The 27954-nt window shown below is 46.4% G+C and overlaps 1 protein-coding gene and 1 long non-coding RNA gene across 3 annotated transcripts in view; both read left to right on the forward strand.

Moving 5' to 3' along the window:
- Positions 1-3598, forward strand: part of Pja2 (praja ring finger ubiquitin ligase 2) — a 48348-nt gene extending 44750 nt beyond the window's left edge. For both annotated transcript variants that reach the window (XM_005077170.4, XM_013118466.3), the window contains one exon: positions 1406-3598. In XM_005077170.4, the coding sequence (XP_005077227.1) occupies positions 1406-1531 (126 nt within the window). In that variant the 3' untranslated portion in view covers positions 1532-3598. The remainder of the gene's footprint in view (positions 1-1405) is intronic.
- Positions 3599-10464: 6866 nt separating this feature from the next.
- On the forward strand, positions 10465-27220 carry LOC110342213. The gene is made up of 5 exons (XR_002384235.2): positions 10465-11873; positions 15820-15879; positions 18196-18561; positions 18650-18958; positions 26748-27220. It is a non-coding gene; the product is annotated as an uncharacterized LOC110342213 (long non-coding RNA).
- The last annotated feature ends 734 nt before the right edge of the window (positions 27221-27954 follow it).

The raw sequence follows: 27954 nt of genomic DNA on the forward strand, positions 1-27954 counted from the left end.
GAAATGTACTGGTGTTCTATTCCCTACTCCAGTGATTGTTAGCTGGGTTAAGATGGTATAGCTGGTGTGTCTAGGCTACAACTACACTCATTTGTATAATACTACTGTTAGAGGCCATTCATGTGGCAAGTATGGAGTCAGCGAGCTTGACTTTGCTGTAGCACAGGATAACAATCTAATTTTTGTCCTCTGAGGAAAGAACTTAGTATAAAGTCTCCCCTGGGAAAAAGGTTCCTAAATAAAATTCTTTGTTACCTTCAGCAGCATGATGGCTTCACTGCCCTTCTATCAGAGAGATGCATTTGGGAAAAGATCAAATTTGCAAGGGCGAGCTCGCGTCTACTAGATCTCTATGGTCTTGCATTGATTCTAAAGCTGCTCCCTCCCTTCCCATCTTCTGTCCCAGCTCTGTGGTTGCTTTGTTTTGTTACTTAGAAGGACACAATTGTCTCTTTTGAAAGGGTTACCTGGCTAATAGAGTAAGGTCTAAAGTCAATCTGTTTGATCACATCTGTCTACAGTGAGGCTTTCATACATGTATGTATGTCTGCAGTGGGGCTTTCATACATGTATGTAACAAGGTGGGGCTGTGATTTGGTAAGCCCGTTGGGTGAGGTCTCTTGAATGTGCCTGATAGGTAAATGGATCAGGTCGCTCCTAAGCTTAGCTGACTGCCGTGAGACTGCTTTGTTGCTCAGCTTTGACCACAGCATCCATGCCAAGCATGGAAGCTCTAAATAAAAATTCAGTAAAAGGTGATCTGCATCCAAGGTATGAACATGATCATAACATACTGCTTTATATAAAAGACATTTGAGCTGGGGGTGGGGCACACCTTTAATCCCAGCACTCAAGGGGATGGACGGGTGGCAGAGCTGGTGGCTCTATGAGCCTGAGGTCAGCCTGGTCTACAGAGCAAGTTTCAGGACAGCCAGGGCTACACAGAGAAGAAGGACAGAAAGAAAAGAAATTTGAGTATGGCATTCAAATCTTGAGATGGCATTAAATAAAAGGCATTAAAATTCTATCTTATGCCGTGTGGGTGTGAAGTGTAGTTTTTGTTTTTAAATACTTGATTTGGGAGCTGGGGAGATGACTCAGCAGTTAAAAGTGCACATGCCTCTTACAGAGGAGCTGGGTTTGGTTTCCGTGCATGTCAGGTGGGTCCCAATTGCTGTACCCCAGCTCTGGAGGAGTCTAACACTGCCTTGTGACAGGCTCCACAGGCACCTGCACCCATGTGATAGACACACAAATACACAAAACGTAAGGAAACAGATCTTTTTTTAAATGGCACTTGATTTGTTTGTAGGATAACGATGCTATAATTTTTCTACAAAGACAATGCTATTGGTCTGTTTCTTCTGCTGTGTGTTAACTGGTTGGTTGGTTTGTTTCCCTCCAGTCGGGAACGTGCCCCGTGTGCCGCCGTCACTTCCCACCTGCAGTTATTGAAGCATCTGCAGCTGCTTCCTCTGAGCCTGATCCTGATGCCCCACCTGCAAGTGACAACACTGCAGAAGCCCCATAAAGAGTAACATGGAAATGAGGTCTAAATTCTATCACAGTAAATCTGCAAATTTCTTCTAAATCTGATGTGCAAATAATTATATATAAATATATTTAAAATGCTATATAGAGTATATGCCATAGTTTAGAAAGAGAATATTAACCTTTCTAAACTGAACTTAGGTTTGCAGAACATACTAACTATTTCCAAGCTGAATGTTGAAGCAGTGCGTCCATTCTCTTTAGTTGAATACATCTTAGATGTAACCTCCTGAGATGGTTGCTGGTGATACAGTATTCAGTGACATTGGATGCATTTAAAGAAAGGCTAGTAAAGCATGGGAATGGTCTGGTGTACTCAGTGCTCGGCATAGTTACACGTGTTTGGCCTTATGAAACACTATCTAAGCCCTTATCCAGTCTGCTTCTACTTGCTAAATACTAGAAGGTCCAGAACACACTTGACATATTTGTTCAAGAAGTTGGATATAGTTACTTTAAGGTAGTTTGGCTTCAGAAATATTTTAGAAGGTCTGAAGACTTGCACATGGTCAAGTTTGTAACTATATCACCCCAAATAAAACTTGCACAGCTTTTAGGTGATCACACGAGTAGACAAGTCTACAAACACGAGTGTACTAGGTGGCTGACAGATGTCAACACTGGAGAAGAGTGACTTAGAAGGTACAACACAGGAGCACACAGTAAGTGCACATCCGCCTGGTCCACTCTCATGCCACTTCAGGAATATCTAAATAGCGTCTGAAATGCACAGTTTCATTTAAGTTGTGTAATACCTGAGTATTTATATTCTTTCTTTCTTCTCCATTCTTAAAAATAAATGAATTTTCACTGTTGGCACATTTGAGGCTTAAATATAAGAAACATAACACTTGCATTCTGATTTTTGCATATATTGTAAATGTGGCTGGTATTTACAGCAAAATACTGTGTATCCTTTTATGGGTAAAACAAAAGTGAACATTGCATGCAAGTAATGTGGTGAACTTGTAATTTAGGGGTTCTGGGGCTTCTGTGACTTTGGATGCTTACATTCAGGCCTTAATGTTGCTCTAGCTAGCATGCTTCCTTCTGATGTATATAGTCAGCGTTGTACAAACTACTCCTTGCTTGTTTTCTACTCTGTGGTCTTTCCATACCATATCTCATCGATGATCAGTTAGTGTCAAGAAGTCATACCAGATTAACATTAGTTCTCATGCGTATACTGTGGAAATTTGTGGATTGTGTGGTTTATTTGTTTGTTTTCTTTTATGTGCTGTTGATTAGTTGTGGCACTTGCTGATTAAACTCACATTGCTGCAGATTGCTTTGTAACAAGCCACAGTTATGTTTAGTCAGTATTAAGGGACCTTGATTTTATTCTCCTAGGTAGCAGCTGTCCCAAAGAAAATATTTCTTCTTTGCCTATTAAGATTTAGCTATTATCTGCCAGTTGTTAAGCGGTTTGGTTCCAAGCTCAACCAGAGAGTTGAACGTAAGAGAGCTGTTGTCCTTTTTGCTTTCCATCTGTTACCTTCCTTCATTGTTGGCTCCCAACTACGTATACACACAGCTGCTGTGAAGAAGAAAGCTGAATAAGACTTGCTTTACATTTTTAAAAGAACTTTGATGGTAACAAGCCAGTATAAGCTGAGGCTGACAAGTTCAGACCCCAATATATTATTTGATCTTTTTGAAAAGTTAAGAATATATGAAGGTAAATTAGAAATAGTAAAAATATTGATAAAATGTCATTTATCTTATTTCTCTATTTTTTGTTGTGACTTGGCCTAATAATTTTAATTTCTTGAACATTTTATTTCTTGTAATACGAATGCTGATATTTAAAGTTAGACTCATGTGGATTTCTTTTGTTTCTTAGTTGTTTATCTCTAAGCTAACTAACTTCTAAGATTATTTGTGATATGGATTTATATATAAGCTGTTAAATATATATGAACTGTTAAAATGGAATGCAAGGTTTTCAAAAGCCCAGGTCTAACTGTAATGATTGGTTTATTGTTATACAATTCCAGCCCGTCATTTTCCGTGTAAATCATAAACAATAAACAGGATATACTCAGTGGTCATTTCTAATATTTAATTGTGTAATCCTCTCACTTCTGTAGCATAATCCTTAAGGATTTAGAGTCAATAATAAAGAGCCCAGCTTTTAACGAGCTCTAGACTGAGCAGACAGGGTTTTTGTTTATCTAAGGAGTCTGGGGCTGCTTAGGTCACCTAGAGAGTGCCTGGTGGGCTTGTGCTGCTGCAGAGACTCTGAGTGTGGCGCTGCTGCCCTCTCCTGCCTGACGTTCTCAGCATCCCTGCTTCTGCAGAGCCTGGCTTCTGGGCTGACCCAGACTGTGGAACCCTTGAGTTCGTGGTGCTTCCCTCGAGTGGCTGTCTCCAAACCCAGTGCAGGACTGACTGCGGTCAAGTGTGCCCATTGAGGATGACCTGGTGGCTCACAGAGAGCTCAGGGCTTATTTCTAAGTCAGTTGGATAGGGAATCATGTCCACATTATTAATTAACAAAAATGAGTTTTGTATGGAAGGGTTAGAATTCTATTTTCCTAGTAAGCCTGTTGGAGAAATGCAGTCACAGTTAAGAATAGCAGTGGTTTGCATGTGCCCCTTGGTAGTGCAGAAGGATAGTGGTGTGCGTGTGTCCCTTGGTAGTGCAGAAGGACTTCTAAAGGGCACCGTTTGTCCATCGTTGCTGTGCAGCCTCCTGTGCCCCGCAGAGGCAGGGTTTCACTCAGGTCTCTTTGTGTCCACTCTGCATATCCTCCCTCAGGCTTCACTGTCTTAAATGTCCCATGACATCTGATCCAGGACAGTCTAAGGCTGACTCTTCTTAGATCATTCACGTGAAAGGTTTTGCTCACATGGCAAACAGTTCTTCTGTAATCTAACTAAAATATATGGTTCAGAGACAGCAGTTAGTGCTGTCATCTTTCTTAGGCAAGCGTGTTGCATGGCTGAAGAACTCCACGGGCATCGCCATTATGCCCGTGTCTATTCCTAACGTAGTTTCCTCATAGCTAACTGAAGGGCACCGCTCCTCTCTAGTATAAACATGTAAATGCCTGGAGGCCTCTGTCAGCCCCAGTCTTGATGAAGCATCCTTTCCAAGTCAGGTGGGGCTTGTTTGTTTTCTGAAGCTACTGATGAGTGTTGAGCGTTGACTACAAAGCCACAGTAGAGCACTGTGGACAGCCCTGTAGGTTGGCACTACAGAGGCCATGAAACTACCAGTCATCCACCTTGTGTGCCTGCTCCACTCTTTCCTGGAAAAGACACCAGAGAATTTTTGCCATGTTTCAAGATGTGTCTTTGAAAACTGTTGAATCTGCTAGTGTACTAAATTAAGGAAGGAAAGGAAGTCAGCTGGAGATGCCTCCTTCTTAACAAAACTGCAAACTCTGTTTCCTGTTGCTCATGTGCCATCTGTTCAGTAGGCTGTTCTAGAATTGATAAGTCTTCAGTGTCAAGTTAATCGTCATTTGTGGGACCTACCTTTTCCCTGCTCAGAAATTATCTTTGAAATAACATGACATTGACAAGTTATATAATTACTCTGCTTCCAATTTTGCTATAAAGTGATAAGTCTAATTAAGTTCTATACTGTTGTTCATGAGTAAAAGTTTGAAACATTTTTTTGTTTATGTGCAGTCCTGATGGGAATATTAAATGCTCGGTTTCCACCATTGCTTTTCGCAGTGCCTTTGGCGTTGGAACATTGCACATATAAAATTGTAATCACCCCAGAGATTGGGAAATTTTGAGAGGAGAACTTGAGTAAGTAAAATAAAATTTGGGCCCAAGAGATGACTCAGCAGTTAAGAGAACGTTTCTGCCCTTCCAGAGGACAGAGGACCAGTATCCATGTCAGAACTCACGTTTGCCTGGAAACCCAGCTCAGGGTACCCAACAGGCTTTGCTGGCTTCTGTAGGCACCTTCACACACACGATGTGCAGTCACATGGACCCAGTCACAGTTTTTTAATCTTCAAAAAATTTAATTTTAATTAAAGGCCTGGAATAACATACTAAAAATGATAAAAATTTGATCATTTATTATATGTCCATTGTCAGTTATAGTTTTTATAGTGAGAATTGGTAAAGAGGTCTTTCTCTTTTATTTTTAAAAGGAAACTACTCTTCAACTCTTTGTCAGCAAGAGAAATACTGCCAGCCTTTATGATTTCTGTTCTTTTTTATTTAATGGCCTTTATTTATAGGATTCATTTTAAGCCCAATTTTACATTATAACATCTCCTGTTTACAAAGTTCTTAACTGAGTGTTAGTAAGCCCATAGTTAGCTCCCTGTTGTAATGATCTTCATGATAAATCCTAAGGTCACCATCTTAAAAACAAGTCCCAGAGAGATCTAAGAGCCCTGGTTTTCTGCCTCACACCACCTCCCTGGTCAGTGTTGTTTATTTAATTCTGTGAGATGTGGTCTGATTTCTTTTAATGAAATGTTCTTACACAAAGATGCATCTTTACTGAGCATGTATGTGGGCTTGCTTTCTGATAACAACTCCTGAAGTTACATTGTAATAGGGATTATAAATAATGTAGAGGTGATACGTGTAAATCATATACTCTGCTGTGTTTTATGCAACAGTCGAGCAGCTGAAGATTTTGGTACCCACAGGTGTCCTGGAACCTGTCCTCTATAGATGAAGAGGGATGGCTGCTTTATGCTAATCCCATAGCCATTTTTATACTTTTAACCAGATTTTTAGTGATGCTCTGGTTCGTGAACTACATTTCTTAGTCATTTAAGTGCTGGTGAAAACTTCCTGCCTTTGGCTGATGACTGGGATTTATATTTATTCCTTGAGATGTGTAGCATCCTGTTGTCTGGTTAGCCAACCTAGACCTGCTGAAAAAGAACACAGTAACCCCCACTCCCCCACCCCCATCGACGCTAAAAGGCAGTAAGTAAGTATGGTAAATTGGTAAATGTAGTGTAACAACTGTCTGTATGACTAAGGACATTTTTTAAACTTTCCCTGTTTTCATATATGTGTGGTATGTATGTGTGTGTGCTCATATGTCTTAACTGTGCATACACGTGTTATCCTCAGTTGCTTTTCTGTCTTATTCATTGAGTCAAGGTCTCTCAGTCAAACCCAGCTTGCTCACTGGGAAGGCTCAGTTTTCAGCTGGGCCGGGTCTCCAGGCCTGCCATTTCAGTGCTCTGGGTTTGGTTTTTCCTCAATACCAGGGTTGTTTAGGTACATTCACACTTAAAGCAGGTAAAATTGGGAGTGGGGTACTTTCAGAGTCAGTTATGTCTGAAAACTAAGTATTGTCTCCGCTTTGATCCTGTTGAAGAAAAGCAAAACTTAGACTTGGTTGCAACCCATATCTACATGAGTAAATAGCACCTGCAACAGCATAGCTAGGCTTTTAAAGTAATAAATTTGCGAAAATGATACATAGAACATGTTAAACTGTCATCTTACCTGATTCTGTCCAAAAACATCACCAAAGCCAACAAATCAACATTTGCATAACCTTACCTGAGTCATTTACTAAATATTTACTGAATGACTAGTTCATTGCAGGGAGAAGACAGCCTGTAGCCCCAGCTCTTGGCCCCATGTAGCAGGATTTCATCTGTAAGAATCCATCTTAGGGGGCTGGAGAGATGGCTTAGTGGTTAAGAGCACTGGCTGCTCTTCCAAAGGACCGGGGTTCAATTCCCAGCACCCACATGACAGCTCACAACTGTCTGTAACTCTAGAGTCCTCACACATATATACACATAGGTAAAACACCAATGCACATAAAAACACGTACAGAATTCTGTCTTAGTACCTTGTTCTCAGGTCCTTAGAGGATGTTATGTGGTTACACAAGCTAGAAACAGCCAAAGTGGGGAGAATGCTGAAGTGCTGTTAACCCCAAGGGGATGTTAGCTACCAGAGCATACCCGAAGCTAAAGGACCCATTGCTAGGCAGGAGATCTCTAGGGAGTTCTCCATACACCCTCCAGGAACCGTGATGTCTCACAGCCAACATTGAAGAAGAATGTCTTTTTGGCAGTGTGACTGATGGTGAGAACCCGGGGTTTCGTTTTCTCTGATGGGCATTACTTTTTACCTTTGCCACTTCCCTTGTTCTAAGACATTTTCTCATAAGCCTCCCCTGAGGTCTTACCTCAAAAGAGAGCCTAAGATAGACAGCTCTGCAGCCTCTGGTGGGGAGTGGGTAAGTTGTGGTGACCACAAACACAGCCGCTCCCTGGAGACTGCCTTACCTCAAGGCTTCCTTCACAAGGAGTAAACAACTCTGGAATTGCCTGACCTCCTCCACCGTGGCCCTCACAGCAGCTACAGAAGCTGTGTGTTCCCACTCTGAGCCCCAGAGGGGCCAAATGCTGTGCAGGTGCATGGTCATGCCCGGACAGCCTGCTTCAGCCAGTGATCACACGATGCCATCCGGTCTGGTCCTGTCAGCAGACACAACAAAACCAGTGTTCCCACACGGTACAGCCTCCCGTCACTGACGAGTCCTACATTCTAGCAGAACATGTGAGACACCTGGATCAGCGACTGGTGACTGACCTCCAGCCTAAGTATTGGGACTGTATCAGTTGCCTTCACCCCTTCTGATCTCAAGGGTGGTGTGGAGATTGTTAGAGTTTGTGTCACAACTGAAGAAATCAGCTGAGGAAGTCCCATTGTTCTGAGGCAGCTACTGACAAACCTACCCTAGAGCATGGCATCGGCCTCTTCTAGAGCAGGAAACAGATCTGTGCCTTTAAAACTGCTTCCGCAAGGGTGGCTTTGAAAAGACAGTACGAAACACATACCCATGCTTGTTGCTCAGGAGACATCCACAAACAAATCCCCGACCAGTGGTTTCCCCGTCACCCAATCCTGCTAATGCAACGAAGGTCACAAAGCCCACTGTGCAAGGGTGCTTGCAAAGACCAGCAGTGGTGAGAGAGAAGGGAGCTGAGCCTCGGGGGCGGGGACGGGGGCAGTGGCAGGGGATACTAACCAAAGATGAGCACTTTTATTAGACACATGCATAAGCCGCCACCAGAAAGACGGCTGAGCCTCTCTTTAGTTGGCTATTTGTAAAGAACAGGAAAGGTGAAAAATTAATTGACGTTAACATTTATTGGACATATACGCTAAGACGATTTTGGAGTCATTTTTACATGTATCATCTTAGTTAATCCTAACAAAAATAATTTTAGATGTGGACAATCAGATGATCTCCAAAAGGAACCAACAAATTAAACTAGTGGTGGATCAGCTATGCTGCCCTTTAAGAAGGGTCACCCAGTGCTCGTAACTTTTGTTGTATTTGCCTCCTGCCTAGGAAATCCACTCTGGGTGTCATGCCCTGCCCTAATTGATCTCTGTCCCAGGCAGCTCACCCTTGGTTACTGGATACCCGGAGCCTCCTCATCTCCAGTAACAGGCACCAGGGGAGGCTGTGAGAGAGTTGCCAGAGCAACTTGGCAGAGGTGTTTGTCTATTCCTGGACTGCTTTGTACTTAGAACCAGTAAAGAATTAAGGACATAAATCAGCGCTCTGTTAGCTACTTTGTGATGGCAACAGTGGCTTGCCTAAAATCACAGTCACAGAGAATTCTGGGACTGGGGCTTGAGTCTACAGCCTCCAACCGGCAGCCAAGGTTAGATCAGAAAAGAAGGGCTGCGTGTCTAGCCCGAGCTTGCATTCCTACAGACTGTTTGTCCTACAACCTGTTTGGAAACAATCTACAGCCTGTCCCAAGACGAGTGGGAAGACTTTCAACACAAGAAGTCCTAGACAGCTCTTTTTCTGCTTCCTTTAGAGTGGGGTCAGTTTTAACTTGAGGGACTTGGGTGCGGAAACAGAAGCAGTTCTCTCTAAGTGCTCTCTAGTCAGCTGGCCCTTTATGAAAACAGGCACAGGATGGCATCTCAGTGCTGGTTGGTAATCCCTGGGAGCTGAAGTCCTGAAGTCCTAAACCCCAATGAGTTTTTGTTTTTTTTTTAAGAGACAGGGAAAGGAGTCATTTGCCTTGTAAATTGAGTAGCAGCATTTTCTGGCTTCCTGCTGTGGTCAAGGGTGATGTCCACAAAAGTGAAGGTGGGCTTCACCCACCCAGGGAGAATTTTTATCTCCAAGTAGAAATGCAACAGGGTTGTTCTGCAGGTCTGGGTTACAGGGAAGGGGTTAAAGAATCCAGCCACAGGCACTAGCTGTTGGCTTCTTTCCCTTCCTGCCCTCCCCTGCCCTCTGCCAGCTGCCCTGCTGAGCCTGAATCTAGCTAAGCCTCTACCCAGTGTCCTGTGCCTGTCACCTCCCCAGTTTCAGGGTTGGGAGGACTGAGTTAACATGGGTGATATTCTTAGAATCAGTCAGCATGGGAACACTTCTCTATTCCTAGGTTTCCTTCCCCAAGTCAGGCATTCCTCTGCTGGGACACTTGCCCCCCCACACCCCTCCACGCTGTCACCCCAGTCTCCTGGGAAGCGGCTGACTTTGGCAAGCACTGGGAGGCACACACTGCCATCCATGCCTGTCTCAGGCCCTCCTCCTGCTCTCTTGGAGAGTGAGCGCCGTGCCTCTGCCTTGCAGCTTAGCCTGGCTGGCGGATGCCAGCGCTCCATGTTAGACCTGTTTCCACCCTGGCCACACAGTTCTTGCGGCTGGAATTGCTTCCTTAAGGTATTTAGTTCTGGAGAGAGGGCTCAAAAGTTAAGAGCATTGACTGTTCTTCCAGATGTCCTGGGTTCAATTCCCAGCAACCACATGGCAGTTCACAACCGTCTATAATGATATTTGGTGCCCTCTTCTGGTGTGGAGGCTGACATGCAGACAGAACACTGTATACATCATAAATAACTGTTTTTGAGAAGGTTGAAACTTTAAAAAAAAAAAAAAGGATATTTAGTCTCTGTCCAGAGCCAGGGCCTGACCCATTTGGATGTCTGGGTGACTAGAGTAGGCCCCATGGTCTGTGTCCCTTCAGGGTGCTCTTGCTGTCTGCCCACAAATGGCCACAGGGTTGTTCTCCAGGCTTTGGTCTAGAGAACATTTCTGTAAATGACAGCAAGATCCAGAATCACGCTGAGTCCAACTGACTCTCACGTCAGACACAAAGCAGTTTTAGGCCTCGGCTTGAGCAGTGTGTAGGCCCATGACACCCTAGTCCCGCCTCAAGTATATAGCACTCAAAAGGCAGGAAGTCCGTGCGAACACTGAGGGCTCTCACCCCACCCCCACCCCAGCAGTTAGCATTTCGTGCACATCAAGGAAGACTCCCGTTTACTCCAGCCCTCCACTGTGCTGACGACATGGAAGCCAGGGGCAGCGCCCCGGGGGAAGAATCCCCCACTAAGAGTGGACACAGTCTAGGGAGTCCTCTTGAGGGTGTGGTTGGCCTAAGGCCATCTTGTTTATACTGTGAGATTCAGACCCGCACACTTAGCAAGTGTGGAGTCTGGATAAGAGTCGAGTTGGCTGTTAGCAGTGAGGCATGCGCGCACCTTTGCTAGAGCTGTGGAAGCCGTTACTCTGACAGGCTGAGGGAGGGCTGGGAGTGATGATGTAACCAGCACCGGATTGTCACACAGCTACAGTGGCAAGAAGGCTTATGCTATTCCAGTAGGAAATACACTTTCCTAAATTTATTGTGGGGAAATAGGAAAATAACCAGGAGCTGTGCGCATAATGAAAAACATGAATTAATGGCCCCTGGACCCTGGAGAGCAACGATGCTGCTTGACCAACATGAGCACTCCTGCCATGCGCTGACTCCGTGAACACACCCGCGCTTCTTTCCCTTTGCCCCAGGCCTCCACGGGAAACTGTAGCACCAGTTTTGCTGCCAACTGGATCATGTAGGTAGAAGGCTCACAGGAAATTGTGGCCTAAGGAAGTCCCAGAGAAGAGCATGTACCCACTAAAACGAGCCATTTCTCTGTCGGAAGGGCTAATGCAATGCGTGACCTAGCAACCACAGGGGGACTGAAAACACCCGCGGGCTGTCAGGCTCCGCCCCCTTCCCCAAGCTTCCGAATCCCAGAGTTCCTTCTCCGCCCTGTGAAATCCCAGCCCTCCGTGCCACATGCACAGTCTCCACTCCCAAGGAGACACTGGCGTCCTCCCTCTGTTCTGGTTATAAGCCCAATTCAGCTTCCGGAGATGCCTGTCTGCTGCCTTATTCCCAGATCACCCCCACCCAGGTTGGTCTCACCCCGTCAGCGTGGGTCAGCAACAAGGCTGCTGTGCTGGCCACTGTCTGCCCCTTGGTTTGTGTCCAATCTGATGGGGACAGACAAGTGTTACTTATTCTGAAGCCTCAGATCTCAACAAGAAGCACTTGATAAAGGTAGGTCATTTCTCTAGGTGTCCCCCGGGGGGTTATTTTATTTTTAGTTTTTTCCTTCAAAGTCCTTTAACTTCCTAAGCCCTGCTATGAGCTCAGAAAGATTCTTGTTTGTTTATGCTTGTTTGTTCTTCACAACAGTCTTATACAAACATGGGCACTTGAACACACACCACACACACACACACACACACACACACACACACACTCCCATTAGCGTCCATCAGTATTTGGATGGAATGAAATCCACCTGTTCCACCAGTAGATTTGAGGTACCGGCCTTAGGGTGTGGCTTCGGCGCCTCGATCTCTCTCTTGGGTGGTGGTTTGAGCATCCTGCATCACAGCGTCCTGCGCCCCCCCCCCGCAGAAGGCCATGGGGACTATTTACCTTTGTTGTGTGAGTATTCCGCAAATAAATACATTATACCTTTATTTGGGCATCCGTGGACTTCCTTAACCCACCTTCACCACCCTTACCAACTCTACTCTTGAGGCTGATGCGCTGAGCTAGAGAGCAGAGCGCTCGTAGGTCAAACAAACCTTCCCGGGGGGGGGGGGGCATAGCAAAACCAGAAGCTGAATGATGACGATGAAGTGAATGAAGCAAAACAATGTGGAGCTTTTCACAGGTGTCCAGGAAGCGCAGGGAGCTGTGGGACGTGGGCCGCTCTGCGCAGACAGTGATAAACACAGGCCCTGAAGCTATAGCCTGTATGACTGAACACGTAAGCAAAAGATGGCGCTAAAGTGGCAGGAGTTCAGAGCAGGCTTGGATTAGGACATTTGCTGCTGTAACATCTCTGTAGGAGTTTGTCCAGAGGAAGCATAGCCTGCCCTTAGGCAGGCCTTGGGCTCACCTGGCTCTCAGCGCTCCTCCAGAATATGCTCAGTAGGCATTTGAATCGGTCTCTAGAAACGGAGCTCAGAAGTCTGCACTCTAGGCAGGTTCCTTGGAGATTCTTATGCACACTGCAGTTTGGAGGAAGATTGCTTCATGTCTCTACCAAAGTCATTAGAAAACCACTGGGGGATTTGTCCGACTTTCTTCTTTCTTGAAGCAAAATTAATCTACTGCAATTACACTTTGTATTTGTTTTAATTTTGGTGGTGAGCCTAACCTTTAACGGCTGAACCATCTCTCCAGCCCAATTTTTTTTTTTGGTCTAGAAATATTCACTAATAGGTTGCTAATTTTTTTATAAGACACTCTAATAGACATAGGTTGCCCTGTCAGGATTCCTAGTTTTTCCCCATTCCCATCCCTTTGAGTCCCGCCGTATTCAGGGCTGCTTGGCCTGAAAAGTCACTTTTACTTCTGTGACCCAGATAAAACAAACTACAAGTGCTGGGCCTTATAGAGGGTTCCTGTTTTCCTAAATTTCTCTTATTTCAATGCCCAGAAACACCCAGTTATGATGGACCCTACTCTTGTCCAGTCTTGAGCCCCGGTAGCGACCCAGTTAGGGCTGCTGGAGAGCTGCACTAGAGAGGGTGGGGCCCTGGAGAGGGTGGAGCCCTGGAGAGGGTGGGGCCCTAGAGAGGCAGGGCTCCTGAACTCCCGGGAGTGCCCTGCCCTCTAGAATTTCACTCAGGGTAGAAACTAGGGTTCAAACCTTCTAACAGCTGTTTAGGTGGAAGCCGGCTGTGTATAGCCAAAGGTTGGGGTATTGGAGATCTCCAGTTCGGGGCCACGTTCCTCCTCCCACGCCAAACCCCGCCCCCAAGGAAGTCTGTCAATAGCCCCTCCCTGGGGCTGCTCAAGACCACGCCTACAGGCTATGGGAGCCCTGGTAGCCACATTTGCGGTGCTATTCCTCCCCTACCTTTCCAAGGGTCACTGACACCGGAGCGGCTTTGCTCTGTTCATGAAATCTCGATTTATCAATTCGGTTTCGTTTGGTTTATTACGTCAGCGGCGGAGAAACCCAGCAACTGGGGATCTGATACCTATCAGGACCTGTATTTTGGAAGTCAAGAAATTCCGTAATCTTTTAGAAAAATATGTATGTTTCTAAACAGTCGTGGTGTTCCACCCTTTGGGAAAAGTGACGGCACCCAACTCCTTGGTTGCAATTCCTCTGGGTTGTGGGGAGGCCATCAGGCTGTGTGACAGGTTTGACTAAGGACGAGCCTGCTATGCAGTCTCTGCTTGCTGTCCGTGTGCCAAGCTCTGCTAAAATGTAGCTCACAGCCCACTTACACAAACTTCTTTCACTTTCCAAGCCTGTGAGTAAACACACTGTTTTAAAACTCATGTTTTCCTTTATAATCATTTGAAATTTCTGCCCAGGATAAAATCATCACCCAGATTGTCACAGAACTCATGAATAATATTTAAATCCACTTTAACCAGCAGCAGGCCCTCTACTTAAATAGCGTTCCAAACGCAAGCACAAATTTATTTTCAAAGCTCTGAAAATAAGCGATGAAGCCGCCTACGAGGTTATCTTTTATGCAGCAGAGGAGAATTATCTTTGAGGGTCAAGTTGCTCAGGCTGTGGAGAGTCGGATTCCTGCACTACAGGGCCATGGGGCCCCCGAGGCTGTGCGCAGTCTTTCTCAAAGGAACCATGCAATTGCTGCTGAGGTCCTCGCTGATACAGCCCTGCAGTTGTGCCTAGGCTAGGCCGATAGAAGCCCTTCATAGACGATTGAGTCCCTCGCCCACTAAGGAGTCACTTCTGCTAGACTGCAATCTACTTTAAGGCACACACTCCCTTAATCTCCCGCCTAGAGCCAGGAGTAAAGGAGCACAGCGCCATGGAGTAGGAAGCCCCTCCCTCCTCCTCAGTCTTTCCATAGAGTCGGACCTTGTAGGCAGCACAAAATCTGTTTTATAAATTTGCTTTAAAAACAAAATTCTTTCCTTCCCCAACAACTCAGTGCCAAAATAAAGCCACGGAGTAGGGCCACAAGGTAGGATTGCAAACCAGTGCGAGGGGAGTCCACTCTGGTGCAAGGGGAGAGGCCCACAGAGAGCGGCCCACCGGGGTATCAGCCCGCAGGGGCGCAGAAAGGCATCATCATACCCGGGACAGCCTGGGGCAAAGGGCTACAGCTGGATTGAAGCTGGTACAGGGGAGTGCCTGGGAGTAGCAGAGGCGGAAGGCCAGTCCAGTGCAGGGGGTTTGATGAAATGAATGAATGTATTAATGATGGATGGAGAACAGCGATTTTTTTTTCATTATCAGTCCCAGGTATTGCAAATGTGGAGAGGGAGGAAACTAGAATAAGCCTGGAGATGTTGAGATGGAAGCGAATCAGTGTGAATTCACGATTTCCAGTAATATATATGCAAATGTACATTACATATGCATGCCCTGCACGCACACGCACGCGCGCGCGCGCGCGCGCGCGCGCACACACACACACACACACACAGTATCTCTGCTCACTGAGTTACCTGGAGGCTGTGACAATTAGAGCCTCTTAGAACCGTCTTCCACCAATCGGAATTATAGATGATTACAGAGCTAGGTTAAGAGAGCAAAACTGAACCCAACACATCCTGGGCCAGAAAAGGAAATGACCACAGACCGATCTACCATCCCCTGATGAGAGCAAAAGTGGGAACGGTTTGTAGGTGAAGCTAAACAGTAACAATAAACCATTAGAACAAAGTAGCAGTCCATTCAGACATATATAAAAAGTGGACAAATTCAGCTTAATGAATGAGATATTGATATAATCTTTAAAAAATTCCCCATCCCTGCTTACTAACTTCACAAGCATAAAGATGAACTTTACAATGAGAACATCTGGCAGACAGCCCCTGTGGTGGTTTGAGAGAGAACAGCCCCCATAAGTGATTATATTTGAATGCTTGTTGTGGAAGGATTGGGAGGTGTGGCCTTGTTGGAGGTGCTGAGTCACTAGGGGTGGGCTTCTAGGTTTCCAAATCCCACCCCATTCCCAGTTAGTTCCCTCTCTCTGCTTCCCATTTGCAGGTTAGTCAGATGGGAGCCCCTAGCTGCTGCTCCAGCGCCACGCTGTGCCTGCCTGACACTGTAAGCAAGCCTCCAATTAAAAGCCTCCAATTAAATGATTCTTTTATAAGTTGCTCTGGTCACAGCGTCTCTGCATGGCGGTAGAAAAGTAAGCCACCCTTCTCCACATGGTCACAGTGAAGAAACACGGCAAACGGGGAGGCGCGGAAATCCCGAGCCGGGTGGTCGGCTGCACATACCAGGGCTCTCGACACTTCCTGTTTAAGACACAACACCAGAGTGTAACTAGAAAACAGCAGGAAAGTCCCAGTCCTGGGAAGCCCTGAAGGATGACGGCACTGGAATGAGAAGAGGTCCCAGACAAGAGGGACCTGAGCGATTGGAACCCCAGTGTGCGATTTGGAGCTGGAACCTTTGGCTGTGAAACCACAGTTGGCAGAACTGGTGTTCTGAGCGTTCAATGCTTTCCTGATTTCCGGTGGCTTCCCGATTGCTGACACTCATACCGTGGTTGTATCGCAGAATGCCCCATCTGTTTGCAAATGAATACATAAAAGCTTTCAGGGGGGACAGACAGGTTGGAAGTTACAAATAGATCTAGAGTCATTTATGATGTGCTCATATAACTTTTGTGATTGGCTCAAAGTTTGGAAATTAACATAAAAGTGTTGTTGGCAGTTCCTGTCTCCTCATTTAGAATTCGGAGAGGAAGTGTCACCTGCTCATGGAGCTCATTTGCCATCACGTGCTCATTATTGCATAGCACACAGTTAAAGGGCCAAGATACAGCTCAGCGCTAGTGTTTGCCTCATATCTGTGAGGTCCTGGGTTTGATTCCCATAACCACAAGAGGTGAAACTGTAGAATCGGGTTTGACAAGCTGGGAAGAGCACCATAACCACACCCTCCGTGACCCTGCCTTCCACACCCTCCGTGATCCTACCTTTCCAAACTCTTAGCTGACATACAGGTGCTCACCCCACGTAAAGCCAAACGGAGGCGGGGGCTGCAGAGACCCTGTGGAGAGGGCCAGAGTTCGGTTCCCAGCACACCTTAGACAACTCACAGCCACCCGTGCTCCACTTCCGAGGGATGCGTTTGGTTTTCTCCGCCACCCCCTCCCTTCCTCTCATGCACAAATGCAAAATATCAGAAAACCCGAGCTACACAGGAATTCAAGGGATAATTGTTAATCAAGACACTTAGTAGACACCTTCATTTCCCATGATGTGTGCATCCTGAGTGGCTTCCTGACCACCACCTGTCTCCCTGTAAACTTTGGAAGTGGTGACCAAACAGAAAGCTCTTATTCCCACCCCTGCATGCCCACCCCTGCATGCTCACCTCTGCAGGCTCACCCCTGCATGTCCACCCCTGCATGCTCACCCCTGCAGCCCACCCCTGCATGCTCACCCCTGCATGCCTACCCCTACATGCCCCCACTCCTGCAGCCCACCCCTGCATGCTCACCCCTGCATGCTCACCCCTGCACGTCCACCCCTGCATGCTCACCCCTGCAGCCCACCCCTGCATGCTCACCCCTGCATGCTCACCCCTACATGCCTCCACCCCTGCAGCCCACCCCTGCAGCCCACTCCTGCATGCCCACCCCTGCAGCCCACTCCTGCAGGCTCACCCCTGCAGCCCACCCCTGCAGCCCACTCCTGCATGCCCACCCCTGCAGCCCACTCCTGCATGCTCACCCCTGCATACCCACCCCTACGTGCCCCCACCCCTGCAGCCCACCCCTGCATGCTCACCCCAGCAGCCCACTCCTGCATGCTCACCCCTGCATACCCACCCCTACATGCCCCCACCCCTGCAGCCCACCCCTGCATGCCCACCCCTGCAGCCCACTCTGCAGGCTCACCCCTGCAGCCCACCCCTGCAGGCTCACCTGTGCATGCTCACTCCTGCATGCCTACCCTGCATGCTCACCCCTGCAGGCCCACTCCTGCAGGCTCACCCCTGCAGGCCCACCCCTGCATGCCCACCCCTGCAGGCTCACCCCTGCATGCCCACCCCTGCAGGCTCACCCCTGCATGCCCACCCCTGCAGGCCTACCCTGCATGCCCACCCCTGCAGGCTCACCTCTGCAGGCCTACCCTGCATGCCCACCCCTGCAGGCCCACCCCTGCAGGCTCACCCCTGCAGGCTCACCCCTGCATGCCCACCCCTGCAGGCTCACCTCTGCAGGCCTACCCTGCATGCCCACCCCTGCAGGCCCACCCCTGCAGGCCCACCCTTGCATGCACTGCACACAAGTGAATGCAAATGTGTCCCTTGAAAGATGAGACTTTAAACTGTATGTTAGGTGAGTATCATAAATTTGTTTAATATAGCTGCTGCCTCAGCATCTATTTTTAAACCTGACAGGAGTTATTTGAAACCCAGCCACACCTGGCCCGCTTGGCCCCCTGAAGATACCCTCCCTGAATGCAGATTTGAAATGGAGCCTGTGTGTCTCGTCTCAGCCCCAAGCCAGCACAAACCACAGCTGTGGACCAGGACAGGCCTAATGGCAGCACCAGAGCCCTATTAAACAGTTCCTCCTGTCACGTGTGCTGCCCCGTCCTAGCCAAGTTGCAAGCCGGGAAGCCCGAGGAGTGAAGCCCGTGGATGCAAGGACAGGGACAGACATGGTTTTAGGGACACCTCTATGCTCCCCGTCCACTGTGTGAGCGCCGTGTGGCCCAGACTTCCCATCAGCCCACAGTGACGCCCTTCCTTTCTTCTGGACCTGTAAGTGATAAAATTCTTGTTTCATGTATTTTGTCATGGTCCCCTGACTGTGTGGATCCAAGTTGTCCTGGTTCCAACTCTCCTACAGGTGCCAGTTTGGTATTGGAACTGGTCAGACGAGATCTACGAAGGAGTGTACCGGTGTAAACAAGCTTCGTGAAACCGGAGTGCGGCTCAGTGGTCCAGTGCTCCCCTAGCAGGAGCATAGCTCTGGCTTCACTCCCAGCCTCAGGGAGCTTGAGGTGTATTTCACACCAAGTTCAGCTAGTATAAGGAATTGTGCCGTGGGGAGCAAACGTGTCCAGAAGTGTTTCCTACCGGTGTGCCGAAGAGAGTACAGCCGCTCTTTAGTGAGAGACTTCAAGACCAAGCTAGGGGAAAAGCACAATGAAAACAGGTATGACAGCGCTGAAAGCAGGAGGGTAGCCGCTGGATACCCTGAGGAAGGGGTGGAAACGGCTTAGCTCTCACTTCTCTGTGCCCCAGTGGCGGCTCATCCAAAGTTGTTTTATTGTAACAAGGGAAACACTGGCTTGGGGCCAGAACAGGGTTCAAAGCCTGCCTTGGGTTTTTGTCGTTGTTTCCTACACTTGACCTGTCACTGAACTGTCCTCCAGCCTTGGAGATTGTTGCCCCTAACATGACCTCACCACTGTGTGTGTGTGTGTGTGTGTGTGTGTGTGTGCGTGTGCATGTGTGTGGTGCGTGTGTGTTATTTGCTCCTGTTTATGCATGTGGGTGGAGACCTGATGTCAACACTGGGTGTCATTCCTTGGGAGTCATCTGTCTTGTGTCTTTGAGACAGTGTCTCTTGATGGGACCACATATTAGGCAGATGAGCCAGTGAGTGCCAAGGGCCATCAGGTCCCTGCCTCCCCAGTACTGGGATTCTAGGCCCAGCTTCCCATGTGGGTGCCGGGAGCACCCTCAGGTGCTCTTGCTTGCGCAAGCAGCATTTTAGCGCCCGAGCCCTCTCTCCGGCCCTTATCGCTTCCTTCTTACGGAGGGGACTTCAGTCTGTGTCCGTGGCGCCACATCTAGTCTTCTTGCCTCCAAGGTGGCTGCAGGGTGTGAACAGACACCCACCAGCGAAAGCCACCGAAGTCATGTTGCAGTTGGCTGCTGTGGCACACGTGTGTATCTTACGTGGGTTGGTCTAGTGACACGATATGGAATGTCTCCATACGGTAGAAGCAAAGATTCGACACGTGTTGTTTGCTTCCTGGGCCCAATCCGACATTCCCCAAAGAGGAACATTTCGCCCCTTTACGTCTGTCTTGAACTTCCCGTCCAGTTAAAGGAGCGGCTGAACCACCTTCAGGTGTGGCTAACAACCTGCCAGCCTCTCAGTGCTGAGGACCCAAGTGATTTTAATGAGAACTGGGGTTAGACTTTGTGGCACTTGTAGGGAGAAGTTAGAAGTTTGAAAGTTCTAGAAGCCCCTAGCCAGATCTGGTCATCACAGTGCTCCCTCCCCTACCCTCCACCCCAGCCCCCTCCCCCACCCCCATCTCCCAGATATCCCTGAGGAAGAAGAGGGGGCAGCCAGCTTTCCCAGTTTACCAAGGAACAACTTTGTGAGGCTCTAAGTAATCTCTTGGCAGTAAGCTTGGTTGTCAACGTTCTACAACTTCAGCCCCGAATAAAACTAAGCCATCGTGTCACCAAAGTAGTGAACCGTTGATCTGAAATCCATGTTTGTATCAGATTCAATGAAAACCGCCTGATAAAACCACAAGTAAAGCTTTCCCTCTAGCCTCCAGTCTCCTGACTGGGAATGGTGCCCGAATGAGATCTTTTTCAGACAAATCCATCTAAGCTCAATTCCAGGTTGGACTTGCGTGTGGAGTCTACATTTAACATCCGAGGTGTCTTTAGAAATGTTCTCTTCCAAAATCTCCCTGCCCAGAACTAGATCCCAGAGAACCAGGGTATACACATTTCAGTCAAGTCCAAGGGCAGCAAATCATTGTTCAGTAGTCTCTGAGTGCTGCCGAGGTCATGTGGTTGAGTCAGCTGTGCAGGTTGCTGTTATGATCATCTGGGTTCTGTTTTGTTTTGTTTTTTGAAATTGAGCAACGAGCAGCTGCCCGGTGTACCTGTCCGAAATGTACTCTCTGAAGTCTACAGCGGTGGCTCTAAGCCAGGTAGCTGTGACCAGCCAGGGCTACTTAGCTCCCAGTGTTAGAATGCTGCCGCCCAGTTGGTCGCTGGTAGGACCTGTACAGGCTTGTGTAGTGGGATGGCCTGGGACCAGCCTGCTCCAGGAGTAGCCGAGTCCGAGGCTGACTGGTGTCTCCAGGATTCAGTTTCTCTGCAGCTTTCAGCTGTGTTTCTTCTCAGGCTCTTTCAAATGACTGTCGGCTTATCCGTTCTCAGGGTAACCCCTGCAGCTCCGTCCTCGCCACCCTTGTGGGGTTGAAATTAAAGGAGTTGGGACATCTTCACCTCAGTCATTAGGATCACTGTCTGCTTTGGTCACATCCATTCCCTGCATAGGCTTAGTGAGGGAAGACTTCTGTGACTAACTTTGTAGTGTGTTGAAGCTCGGACAGAGTTCTATCCACTGACGACGGGGCAGGGGTCCATTCACTGGAAGATCGGGCTAGTGAATGAGGTGAATGCCGGGAAAGCAAGGCACTTACTGTGCATCCTTACAGGATATCAAGAACCTGCAAAATTCCCTGAGATTGTTAGCTTTACTGTAATATGATTTGTTTTGTTTTTGCTTTTAGAGACAGGGTTTCCCTCTGTAGCTTTGGAGCCTATCCTGGCACTCACTCTGTAGACCAGGCTGGCCTCAAACTGGCAGAGATCCACCTGCCTCTGCCTCCCAAGCGCTCGGGTTAAAGGCGTGCGCCACCACCGCCCAGCATGATATGATTTTTTTAATTTAATCTATTTATCTATTTATTTATTTTAGATTTATTTACTTTTGTAGGATTATAAAGTCTGAGCTCACTTCCAGGTTTTGAAGCCCCACAAATCCCTGAGCTCAAAACCTCACCAATTCCCTGAGCTTAAAAAGCATCTCCGAGCTTGCCCAAACTCAGGGCTTGAAGTATGGCTAAGCCCCACCCTGGAAAGCTCCACCCTGGAAAACCCTGCCCCCGGGAAATCCTACGTAAGCCCCCCACTCAGTTCTCTTCTGGTTCTCACCCCAAGCAGAGGCAGCCACCACCCTCTTGTGTCTCTCCCAAAAAGTCTCTTGTGTGAAGTTTTTGTGCAGTGTGACTTTGTGGTATTCCTGTAGTGCCCCTTACCTCCCCACTGCCAGGGTTCCTACCCCTCAGGGCTGCAACGCTCGCACCTTTATGAGTGTGAATGGCATGGCTGCATGCATATGTACCACGTGAGTTGGATTCCATGGGGTTAACGGGTAGTTGTGAACCACCATGCAGGTGCTGGGAATTGAACCTGGGCCTTCTGTAAGAGCAACAGGTACTCTTAACTGCTGAGTCAGCTTCCTAGCCCCTGTTAGGATGTAATTTTTAGAAACATATTCCAGTAAATTCAGTTCAGCTAGAGGAAGTAACTCCTTTTTAATGGCATTTATCAATATATATATTTGATTTCCATCTGAAATTAATATACTCAACCTAGTAGACCAAGCTTTGTTGCCCATATACATCCCAGGGTGCTGCCTGGAGCTCATCATACCTGTCAGGAGGTGTAGTCTGATAATAGTCCAACACATATGGTCTCTCAGAGTTCTTTACAATTCTCAGTTTTGCTGTGTGTGGTGGTGCATGCCTTTAATTCCAGTGCACGTGAGGCAGAGACGGGCAGATCTCTGAGTCTGAGGCTAGCCTGGTCTAGAGAGTTCTAGGGTGACATAGTGAGGCCACATCTCCAAAACAAAAATGAAACAAAAAGTCCTTAATTTCTGTGATTTGGAGAGCAACTCAGTAGATGGCTTGGATGTGTTCCATGCCCTTGATACGACTTAAATCAGCATCCTCGGCTCCCTGATAGTTTGCTTAGGCTTGCAGGTCTTCAACCATGAAGACTATAGAACTAGTTGGAGTGGAAAGTCAGTCTTGGAGTAAGCTAAGCACTCCAAAAGAATACTTAGGTGTGAGAGGTTGAAGAAAATTCCTCAGGAGGCCCATGAAGAGCTGACAGCTTTTCTGTTGAACATGATGCTCTTTACATTCATGTGAAAATCATATATCAAGTTACATGTGTCAGACGCACCGTTATGACCAAAGGAACCCTTGCTGCTCAGGGTAATCTAGGTCTTACCTCTGTCCTTATGGACACAGGGGATTGCTAAAAGAAAGATATTATCTAATGGGCCAATCAGAAAAGTATTCTCCGATAACCGAGTATTTATTGGTGTTGATTTTCACAAATTAAATGAATGGCTTTGTTTAGACTCCCAGGACTCGTTAGAAACATCCGCAGGGAAATGGCTGGCAAGGGAAAATTAAATTGGTTGGCAGATGCAGGGCTTCACGAGGTTGGTGGCTGTGCTTGGTGTTGGAGAACTGCTCAAACCCATGTTGAGCCTTTGACATCCCTTCCCCTATTAGAGTCTAGCCAGACATGGACTCGGGATGGGGCATGGGAGCTTATAAGCTAGGTGCTCCACAAGAATATTAGCTTTGACAAGGTTGAAGTAAATTCCTTAGGGAGGCCAGTGAAGGTAGGACACTTTTCTCTTGACTTCGATGCTCTTATAGGTCATGTTGTGAAGTCAAATATCAAGTGATATACAGTTTTTGCTGAAGTATGATTTTGTTTTAAAGTGATGCCAAAATTTGAATGGGTTTTAATTTCAGTAAATCGTATCAAACTGTTTTGTTTTTTATCATCATTTACTAAGAAATTCTGGTTTCTATTTTAAATGTATTTAAGTAGCCTTTTCATTTTTCTTTTTTTCTTAGTGAATCTCTTGTTTCATTCTAATGTTAAGAAACAGCCAATTGTATTATGTGTTGGTTTTCAATTCTGTCTGATTCTAAACCATCATGTTTTTTTGAGGATAGTTAGCTTACAAATCTCCATGTAGGACATGTTTTGGTCAGGATCATAAAGATGTGAACATAGTGACCCTTGGGGAATAGAACTGTTGTGCTACAAATTGAGTAAATTTTAACAGGAAACTTTTCTAAAAGTGCATGTATAGAAGAACTCAATATAATTTTTGAAAAATGGGAATGCCATTGAAACCAAAGGGCATGGGCGTAAAATAGATGAGTTCCAGGTTATTTATGGAACACCTCATACAGATTGAATTTTATAAAGTCTTTTGTGACTTGAATAATTTGTGTCCATGCAGGCTTCTGTTCCTGGACATTTTAATCATTGATGATTCTGCAACATAAAACACCACACAGACATTTTCATGCTGTTTGTTCATCTAGGAATGAATTAGCAAATTAACCTCAACTCCTAGATTGTTGGGTTTATCCAGAAGAAGGGAATCATTGTTAATTTGAACTCAGGAATATTGAGCAGTTTCTCATGGGCCTTTCCAATAGGAACCAGGTTCAGGAGTAGTGTTTAGCCATGCTTCCTACTCAATCTGTCTGTCAACATCTCCACACTTTCTGCCCCAAATGTTTTTGACATTGAGTACCGGTAGAAAAAGGCATGTTGGTAGGGTGATCGTGTAACTTAACCAAATTAGGGCATTCTTGAGATGGGTTCTTCTAATGATTACACTGTGACAACAGCTGTAAGCAAGGATTATCCTAACAAAGACCTGTGGCCATTAGAGCTGCTAGTGTTGGTCAGCAGCCAGAGACCCTGGCTATTGTTATTTCCTTTATTGCATGTATCTGAGACTCAGGTCCTGCCATATTAGAGCACACTGGCCCTGAAGGTATCTTTACCAGAAGCCCAGTATACCATGAAGAGGTAAGCTAAGCCCTAAGAAGCCAGACAGAGCCACAGAGCCTGGGCACTCCTGTCTACTTACTTCCTGTCCTTGGCAGTAAAACCTTGGTAAGAAGTCAAGTCTAAATGGCATTACAGTGATTGAAAATGGGGTAAAGACTATCTAAACATGTGGACATGGTTGAGCCAGCAAAATAAGCGATCAAATGGGGATGTAGCCATCTTTTGATGTAAGTTCTTCTCCTTCATTAATAGTGAGTGCCATTTCACTAAGGCTGACAAGAAGCGAATGAAGCTCTCTGGTCCTCCATTTGTCCCTATGTAAAATGAAGATGATAATGGCCTTTCTCTGCTGGGGCTGATACAAAGCCAGAGACTTCTGATTCAATTTTATCTTATTACTTTTTTTAGTGCTAAACATCTGCACTTTAAACTTTCATACATTCTCTAAACTAGCTGTTACATATTGATGGGGGATGTATGCTGTGAATATATGTTTCTCTTATTGGTAGATTAATAAATGCTGATTGGCCAGTAGCCAGGCAGGAAGTATAGGTGGGGCTACAAGACTAGGAGAATGCTGGGAAAAGGAAAGGCAGGGAAGCAGTCACCAGAGCCAGATGCCATTTAGTCACTGGAAAGCTAGGATGCCTGGGCATTCTCTGGTAAGCCAAGGCCACATGGAGATACATAGATAATAGAAATGGTTTAAAAACTAAGAGAGAGCTAGCCAATAGGAAGCCTTAGTCATTGGCCAAACAGTTTATAACTAATATAAGCCACTGTGTGTTTATTTGGGACTGAAGGATGGTGGGACCAGGCTGGACAGAAACTTCTGTCTACTTCATCAGCACTTTGAAGGAGGGTTGTAGGACATCCTGATCACAAAGTGTCAGGGGCTTGGTTCCCCTTTCTACCTTTCTGCTATCTAGGAAATTACAAGATGTACTTGCTGTGCTAACATGTGAGAGAGGAGAGCATTTGTCTGATATTTAAGCCACTGCACTTGAGACCTCAGAATCACAGTCATAAATCATACCAACTGTAATAGTGGCTTTAAAAACCCACTGGACATGGAGGCGAGGGTGTATATTTTACTCCTACTCTGTTGGTGGAACAACCTGAAGTTCTCTTTTCTCATAGCAAACATCAGTGAAAATAATACGCAAGAGGTAGATGACCACTCAGGGCTATATCGTTAATTTCTTCTGAGCCAGGGTTCATCTTTAATTCATCCCCTTTGGTAAGTATTTAAGCAGACGATGGTCTAAGCGTGCGACGACCCAGCATTTCATAACATGATGAAAGTGCTCAACCATCATGTGGAGAAAGTAAGAAATCAAGAGGAAGGGTCATGTAATGACAGGCAGACAGAGACTACAAGACCACTTGTTTTAGGTAGGGTTTCTGTTGCTGTGAAGAGACACCGTGTCCATGGCAACTCTTATAAAGGAAAACAGTTAATTGGGGCTGGTTTACAGTTTCAGAGGTTTAGTCCGTGATTGTCATGGTGGAAGGCATAGTGGCACCCAGGCAGATGTGGTCCTGGAGAAGGAGCTGAGAGTTCTACATCCGGATCCACAGGCAGCAGGAGTGAATATCACGCTAGACCTGGCTTGAGCATTGTTTACCTCAAAATCCACCCCCAAGTGACACACTTCCTCCAACAAAGTCACACCTACTCCAACAAGACCATGCCTCCTAATAGTGCCATTGCCTATGAGCCTATGGGAGCCATTTTATTCAAACCACCACACTGGGCAAGGCATTTGGAGGTACAATGTGTGTGTGTGTCTGGGGGTGGGGGGGCATTACAGGGCATGGCCAGAAAAGAGTCCTCTGACAGAACATTTGTTCTGAAACTGAAAACCAAGAAGATAGGATTTATGGAATCCAGGAGAAAAGGACACTAGACTAGACAAAGACCTAACTTAACCTTTGGTGCAAGGAATAACTGTTAAAGAGCAGAGAAAACACTAGTGTTGTTGACGAGTAAGTCCTAAGAGGTCAACTGAGAGGTGGGAAGGGCCAGGTCATTTCTCCTAACAATTTATGAAATTCTAAATGCAGTGAGAAATCTTAGGGGGTTGTAAACATGGATGGCGTAAAGACAGCACCCAACACAGACTTTCCCAGCTGCAGACACTATAGCGAGATGCAGATAGTGCTTGTGAAAACATGAACCCTTTTACAGCTCAGACAGCTTCTTAACTAGGGAGTATTGCTTCTGGTCATCTGGTATCACACAAGGATACCACTGGGAAATCTGCTGTAACCCAGCGGGCACCATTGCTAAGCCCTTCAGCGTTCTTAGAGTTGGCTTTTGGATTTTTTTTCTCTAGATATTGTCTCCAGTTCAAGCTAATTTTGAAGGCCTTGACTAACTATGTACTCAAGTTGGATCTCGAACTTCTGGTCTTCTCGTTTCTACCTCCTGAGGATTATTGGTGTGAACTACCACCCCATTTTATGTGGTGGTGGGCATCAAATATGAGCCTCAAACCAAGGATTTGTGTGTGCTGGGAGAAGCCTGTGCTAAATGAGCTGCAGCCCATGCTCTCACTATTGAGATCCATGGCTTTGAGTCTCAATCTTCTGCTACTACATCGCTGATCTTCAATGGGATGCTTCACCTTTTGGGATTATATTTTCACACACAAAATGGGAATCATAATGCTCAGCAGGGCTTTATGACTCCGGTGAGATATATGTAATATGCCTGACCAATCATTGTTAAGTACTCTCTAAAAGTGGTATGTGTATTTAAACTTATAGTCCTGGAATTCATTGAAAAACAGTAAAAACTATCAACTTACTAGTCCAGTGAGTCCCCCTAACCTCCCCATCTTGGCAGATCTACCTTGAGTCCCACATGCAGTGGTTCAACCTGGTCTGGCCACCTGTGTGTGTGCCTCAACCAACCTCTAGGTTTCCACTAGGACCTGTTCGCACTGCGCTTCAACCAACCCTTCCCCTGGCCAAACTTGCCACCTCCTACTCCAAGGTCTACCCTGGCTTAACTTATCCACACATCCTCTCTTCTTTCCCAAAATACTTGGCTCAGTCAGACTTAGAACTAACAAAAGAAGTCCACGTGTCCATATGTCAGAGTACACTGAGAACACAAGCCACAATACCAGAGTCAACACCGCATGACCACAACTAACACACATTACAATAATAAGTGTAAATATCGGGGACCTCAATTCTCCAACCATATCTGTTGTCTACAAGAAAAACATCTTTTCTTTGAAGATAGGCACTGCCTTAGAGTAAAAGGATGGATGAAAGAATTCAAATCTAATGGGACCAGGAAGCAAGTAAGTATTGCTACTCTGATGCCTGACAAGATACACTAAAACTGATAAGAAGAGATAAAAAGGGATGATTCAGTCTAATCAAACAACAGTTAAGAAGACACAACTATACTAAACATATGTGCCCTGAACTTCAGGGTGCCCAATTTAGTAAAAATGTACTGCTTGATTTGAAGAAACTTATAAATTCATTAATGACAGGTTATTTCACTACCACACTTTCTAATACACA

The sequence above is a fragment of the Mesocricetus auratus genome, unplaced genomic scaffold (genome assembly GCF_017639785.1).
Source record: "Mesocricetus auratus isolate SY011 unplaced genomic scaffold, BCM_Maur_2.0 Super-Scaffold_100010, whole genome shotgun sequence".
Taxonomy (NCBI): domain Eukaryota; kingdom Metazoa; phylum Chordata; class Mammalia; order Rodentia; family Cricetidae; genus Mesocricetus; species Mesocricetus auratus.